Genomic DNA, 6,674 nt, shown 5'->3' on the forward strand with positions numbered 1-6,674 from the left:
AGAGAGAGAGTGTGTGTGTGTGTGTGTGTGTGTGTGTGTGTGTGTTCATGAGGAGGGCCTTGGTTCTCAGGGCCCAGGGATCTGGATGGAATTAGGGGCTGGCCGGGAGTGGGGGCCAGGATAGGAGTGGGGGGGCTGCTGCAGGAAATGTGAGCTGCACTCATTAGCTCCTCACGTGCTCAGCCGGATTTATAAACACACGGAGAAGACGGGATGTAAACAATCAGTGGGCAGCAGCCAGAGGCAGAGCTGGGGCGGGGGCTGGGCTGGGGGCCAGGACTGCTGGGGAAGGAGAGAGGGGGACCCGGGACACAGCCCCGATGGCCGGGGTCCACCTGCACACCATGACCCTGAGGGAGGATGGATGAAGGCTCCAGGAAGCCCACCACGCACTCTCCTCGGAGGCAGGCAAGCTGTGCTGGGTTCCTGGGCTCACGACTAACCGCAGGTGTTCACCCCAGGCCACTTTCCCTTCTGCTGCTAGACATGGGCTTGCCCAGAGTGGAAGCTGTCATAGCAGGGGCAGAGTCTGTCCTCCTACCCCCCTTTCTCCTCTCCTAACCTTTTCTCCCTCTGGATTCCTGAGAGCCCTTCCCTTTTTCTGGTTCCCTCTGTGGGTCGTCGGAGCCTTCTGTTCTCCCCTGCCCCCCACCCCCAGCCTGCAGCGACAGTTACCTCAGAACTGAAATATTCCTGGAAACACCGGCCTCGTCTGGTTAATTTCATGAGCTGTTTTTTCTGCCGAGATGACTTAGTTCTTGTCTATCCAAAGGCTTCCCCCCCCTGCTGTTTCTGTGTAGGGAGCTGAGCTCCCCTAGGGATGTCCCACAGGGCTCAGAATGGGAGAGGCAATAAGTCCCAAGCTGGGTTCCTGAGCACACCTCATGGCCATGACATAGGCAGAGCCTAGAACTCTGGCCGGCACGTGGGTAAAGAGGGAAGCCCAGCTCCCAGCTCCTGCTTCAGCTGGGACCCTGAGCCTTGCCGCTAACTCTGAGTGAGGCCAGACTCGATTCTGAAAGTGACCTCAAGGCTGGGAGGGCCTCTGCCCAGTGTAGCAGGTCTCCAGTCTCCAAAACAAATCCTACCCTGTACTCACAGGATCCTAGAGTGACTGCCAGATCCCCAGGCTTGGGGTTGTGTTGGGATGTGAGGAACAAGGAAGAGAAAGGAACTGAGTCAAGCAAGAGCTGGGGATGGTAAGGAAGAGTGAGGAAAGCAGCGTCCAGGAGGAAGCCACAGACTCAGAGGGGAAGGAAAGAGGAAGCCAGTCTCCCCAGGGAGCAGTTGAGGGCCTGACTCTACTCTCTGTCCTAAAACACACAGGTGTACACACACTCCCCTCAAATCAAGACCCTGTGACTGGTGGTACCCCACCTCTATGCTCCCTCAGTAAAGCCAGCCAGTCACACAGCCGAAAGAGTTTGGACTGACCAGGTGGGCCACTGCAGAAGACCCCACTGACCCCTGGCCTCCATAAGCGACGTTTTAGACAAAAGGGATCTTGCAGTCTTCCTAGTTTATAGCCCCCCTCTCTAAAACTCTGACTCAGCACTGTGATTAAACCTAACCTTGTCTTCATTCTTCAGTCCAAACCCCATCCTAACCATGGGCAAAGTGCTATACCTATCTAATTTATTTCTAGCTATCAAAGCAACCTATGTTGCTATACAAAAATCTGACAGTGTAAAATATGAACTACAGGGGCGGTGGGAAGGTGGTAGCGAAAAAAAGAAAAAGGAAAAAAAAGAACTATAGAAAGGAAACCACTCATGACCTCATACCTATTCAAGCTGAAAACCCAAACTAGCCCTGCTCTTCATGACATGACGAGCAGCGCCCTGTCTGACATCGAAACTGACCAAGTCACAGACCTCCAGCTCACCCTCTGCCTGCCCGGACCTCACCACTTCCCCTGCTGGACTCAAACCTCAACCGCACTAAATCAACCAAATTCCAAGTCTAAACTAATTGGAAACTTTTAAAGTAACCCAGTCCTTAAACCTAAGCTAGGCCAATGCCGATTATATCTACCCTAGCCAAACCTGAACTGCCTTTGCCAGTCCAAAGTATCCACTGAGTCCTCACCTTGGTCTTCACCTAAAATCCCAGAAAAGCATATTTCCCAACTGCCCATGTCCCTCCTTACAGCAGCTAACCCTGGCCTCTGGACTCCTGGTATCCTGGGATGTGCAAACCTTGCAGTGCCATCAGCCAAGAAGCCCAGCTCATCAAATGCACATCTCTCCTGTTCCCACCCTCGCAGACTGATGGAAAGGCCTCACTGAAGTCCAACTTTTCCCCACCTAACACCAAGAATGGGGTGGCCCTCCACACTGCCACCATCCCCTGAGAGCGAACACTAAACCTCCTTTAATCTAACCCCACCCTAAACTTTCCACACCCAGGAATATGCCCAGCATATACCCAAAACTAGCTCCATGAGGCAGCCTGACTCTGGTGGTCTAACTCTGTACCTTGCCTCTTATGGCCGACTGTTCTTGGCGGCTGCCTCTCTCCTGCCTCCTCCCTCAGGGCTGACTGTGCTCAGCCTGCCAGCTCTGACTGTGCTGTCTCCCACTCTTTGACTCCCCTCAAGCTGCAGAGGGACTGGGAGATTGGCAGAAGTAGGGCACAACTAGAACACAGGCAGGTCGACCAGTCCATAGGCCTGGCCCCGTCCCTCCATGTACACACACATACATGTTGGCACACACACAGTGACACGCATGCCAAAGACTCTCTCAGCTGACACACAGATATACTCTCTACTGATAGACACTCATGCGTGCCAAGTCTTCATCCTCAACCACACACATGCCTGCTTTCTCTCTCTCCCCTCTCGCCAGGAGTGTTTCCCCTCCTCCATCCCCTCTGCCTCCCATCTGGTGTCCCACCCTCACCCCAATCCCAGCCCAAGGAGGGGACAGACACCTGAGGGGCTGCCAGCTGCTTCCCTGCATGGTCCCAGGCTGAACTCATGCTTCCCGTCCATCCTGCCCACAGGGGACTCGTGGGGGATGTTAGCGTGCCTGTGCACGGTGCTCTGGCACCTCCCTGCAGTGCCAGCTCTCAATCGCACAGGAGACCTAGGGCCTGGTCCCTCCATCCAGAAAACCTATGACCTCACCCGCTACCTGGAGCACCAACTCCGAAGCTTGGCTGGGACCTATGTGAGTATCCAGCATAGGATAGGAGTCTGGGAGTTGGGGAGCAGTGAGGAGTTGGGGGAGGGGAATCCTAACGGTGGATGGTCCTGGTAAATGATGGGGTGAGGAGGGGCTCTTTGGCTCCCACCAGTCCCCCTGTCTTGCCTATCTTCTGCCCTTCCCTCTTAGGTGGCCCCCCCACCTCCCCATCCCTGGCCCCGGGACTAGGCATGTGGGCAGGCCTCGCACCCGCCTTGGCCCATTGCCCCACTGGCTGCCAGCCCAGCCACCCGCCTCCCCCTGGGGGCCGGGGAAGTCTCCTCTGTTTACACCGTGTTGTGGTGTCTCTTGCGAGGGCGGGGTTGGGTGGGGACGGAGGGGCCCCACCTCCCATGCCTGCGTTCCAGCTCGCCTCTGCCCCCAGACCTGGGGCCCTGCTGCTCTGGACCCAGGGGCCTCCCTTCCTTCTGCCTCTCCCATCCTAGCTGAGCCTCCTAGGGGGGTCCTGGGGGAAGGAGGCTGCAGGGAACCCAGGCAGTAGTGGCAGGGGGTTTAGGATGTGGATGGAGGTTATGCTGTAAGGATTTGGGGGTGGTCCAGAGGTGTTCAGAGAGCCCAGGAGAGAAGGAAGGAGGGTCAGAGGAGCCGAGGACCATGGGGAACCGGCCCCCTCTTCCCGTGTTCCTCTTCCACATCCCAGACCCTACTCTGGAGCCAGGGAAGGAAAAGGGAGGAGGGTGGCGGGGGAGCTGGCTCCAGCCCCAGGATACACCGAGGAAATTAGTTTGTCTCTGTGCTTGTCAGCGTGTGAACCTCCCCCTGGGCCCTTGCCTATCCCAGGCCTCTCCCCTTGCTTCTCCCTTTCTCTCCCAGTTACACATCTCCTTCACCCCTTTCCCTGGGCCCCAGCCGCTCCCCTGAGGGTTGGCAACGGCTCTGCCCTCTTCCCTACACCATGCTGTCTTCCATAGCCTGCCTCCTGTCCTACTCATGAGATTGCCTCCGTTCCTTCCTTCTGCAGCCCTGCTTCTATCAGCTGAACCCTTCCTTCGGGGTGTTATTGAGTACCCGTCTCTCCCCAGCCCCTCAGCTGGTGTGCCCAGGTGTGTCAGAGGCAAATGGGGCTCTGTTGCCAACGGGCCCCTCTCATCTCTCACTTGTTCCTTATGCAGAAAACCTTTGCTTCACTCCACTGCCCCCTCTAGTTCCCGACCTTTTTTCTCTCCTGGCTTTCCCTGCCAGATTTCTCGAAGGAGTGGTCTACACCCTCTGCCTCCACTTCCTCTCCACCCACTCAGTTCTTAACCCCCTGCAATCTGGCTTCCAGGCCCAGAAGCCGTTCTCTCCAAGGTCGCCAGGCACCTCCTTGCCAAGCCCGACAGTGCTGAGGGCTCACTCTCCTTGCTCTCTGTTCTGCAGCCACACTGCTGAGCACTGCTGCCTTCTCCAGCTCCTCCGCCTCGGCCTCTACACTCTCCAGCCTCGCGCCCTGGCTCCTCCAGGCTCCTCTTCCTCTCTGTCCTGCCCCCGCAGTGGGCACTCTCCCAAGGTTTGCCCACCCAGCCCATCAGCACGTCTTTCCTGAGCGTCTCCTCCTCCTCCTCTTTCGACACCTCTCCATAGGAGAACTCATCACCACCACTGCTTCAACTGTCACCTCCACACAAATGATGTCCTTGTTGGAGAAACTCAGGGAGACCCATGAACAGAGAAGCCTAGCATGGAGACAGGGCCACTGTCAGGGGACACAAAAAATAGAAACTTTGAGAGCCGCTATCTCCTTGGTGGTGACACGGCTTCTCTGCCCTCCTTCCCCATCACGCTCTCCTTTTCACAGCTGAACTACCTGGGCCCCCCTTTCAACGAGCCTGACTTCAACCCTCCCCGCCTGGGGGCAGAGACTCTGCCCAGGGCCACTGTTGACTTGGAGGTGTGGCGAAGCCTCAATGACAAACTTCGGCTGACCCAGAACTATGAGGCCTACAGCCACCTTCTTTGTTACTTGCGTGGCCTCAACCGTCAGGCCGCCACTGCTGAGCTGCGCCGCAGCCTGGCCCACTTCTGCACCAGCCTCCAGGGCCTGCTGGGTAGCATTGCGGGCGTCATGGCAGCTCTGGGCTACCCGCTGCCCCAGCCTCTGCCTGGGACTGAACCCACTTGGACTCCTGGCCCTGCCCACAGTGACTTCCTCCAGAAGATGGACGACTTCTGGCTGCTGAAGGAGCTGCAGACCTGGCTGTGGCGCTCAGCCAAGGACTTCAACCGGCTCAAGAAGAAGATGCAGCCTCCAGCAGCTGCAGTCACCGTGCACCTGGGGGCTCACGGCTTCTGACTTCTGACCTTTGCCACCTCCTCTTCGCTCCCCCTTCAAACCCTGCTCCCACTTTGGGAGAGCCAGCCCTGTATGCCAACACCTGTTGAGCCAGGAGACAGATGCTGTGAGCCTCTGGCCCTCTCCTGGACCAGCTGGGGGTGTGATGCCATCAGCTGTGTCTCCTCCCCACCTCCCAAAGGTCTACTGAGCTGGGGAGGAGGTGCCGTAGGCCCTGTCCTGTCCCGTTTGTACAGGAAGTCATGCTCAAGGGAGTCTGAAGTTGCTCAAGTTGGTGCAAAGGCTCTCATGGCCTCCTGCTTCTTGCCCACCACTTGGCCAGTGCCCACCCAGCCCCTCACGGGGGCCGGGGTTGAGGGGCCACCACCACACATGCCTTTCTGGGGTGAAGCCCTTTGGCTGCCCCACTGTCCTTGGATGGGTGTTGCTCCCTTACCCCCAAATCACTCTATACATCCAATTCAGGAAACAAACATGGTGGTAATTTACACAAAAAGAGATAAGATTAACAATGCAGGGCTGGGGTCTGCATTGGAGGTGCCCTATAAACCAGAAGAGATAATACTGAAAGCAGAGGGGCAGGGGCAGACCAGACCAGACCCAGGAGTCTCCAAAGCACAGAGTGGCAAACAAAAGCTGAGCTGAGCATCAGGACCTTGCCCCGAGTTGTCTTCCAGCACGATAGTGCCTCCTCTCTGCCCCCTTTCCCAGGATATCTGTGGGCTGCCCAGGCTGGGGAGGGTAACCATAGCCACACCACAGGATTTCCTGAAAGTTTACATTGCAGTAGCATTTTGGGGTGTGGGGTGGCAGCTCTCCCAGGCCTTGCCCCCAGCCCCACCCACTCATGACTCTAAGTGTGTTGTATTAATATTTATTTATTTGGAGATGTTATTTATTAGATGATATTTATTGCAGAATTTCTATTCTTGTATTAACAAATAAAATGCTTGCCCCAGAACTTAGTCTTTGCCCGGTCTCACCCCTCCTCCTGGTGCTCCTCAGGCTCTCTTGCTGTCCCTGGCTCCCACTCCCTGTTTGCCTCCGGTGGAGTTACACAGAGCTCTGGGAAGAGGTGCTCTTCCTCCCTGCAGTGGGGCAAGGTCCACAACTCGGACTTGCCCACTCCTGCTCCCACCAAAACCCCATGATCCCTCAGTCCTCCCACACAGCTTCTGTCCATCCCAGGTTTC

At 56.8% G+C, this 6,674-nt stretch overlaps 1 protein-coding gene across 3 annotated transcripts in view; it reads left to right on the forward strand.

Annotated features, from left to right (window-relative positions):
* CLCF1 (cardiotrophin like cytokine factor 1) overlaps positions 1–6,446 on the forward strand; it is a 9,690-nt gene extending 3,244 nt beyond the window's left edge. For 2 of the 3 annotated variants that reach the window (XM_032282683.1, XM_032282682.1), the window contains exons 2-3: positions 3,007–3,173; positions 4,987–6,446. In XM_032282683.1, coding sequence (XP_032138574.1) covers positions 3,007–3,173; positions 4,987–5,481 — 662 coding nt within the window. In that variant the 3' untranslated portion in view covers positions 5,482–6,446. Of the gene's footprint in view, positions 1–15; positions 3,174–4,986 lie in introns of those variants that run through there. The other variant, XM_032282681.1, reaches the window with a different exon arrangement.
* Positions 6,447–6,674: the final 228 nt, after the last annotated feature.

The sequence above is a fragment of the Sapajus apella genome, unplaced genomic scaffold (assembly GCF_009761245.1).
Source record: "Sapajus apella isolate SASKATOON/1434 unplaced genomic scaffold, GSC_monkey_1.0 scaffold14, whole genome shotgun sequence".
In the NCBI taxonomy this organism is placed as follows: domain Eukaryota; kingdom Metazoa; phylum Chordata; class Mammalia; order Primates; family Cebidae; genus Sapajus; species Sapajus apella.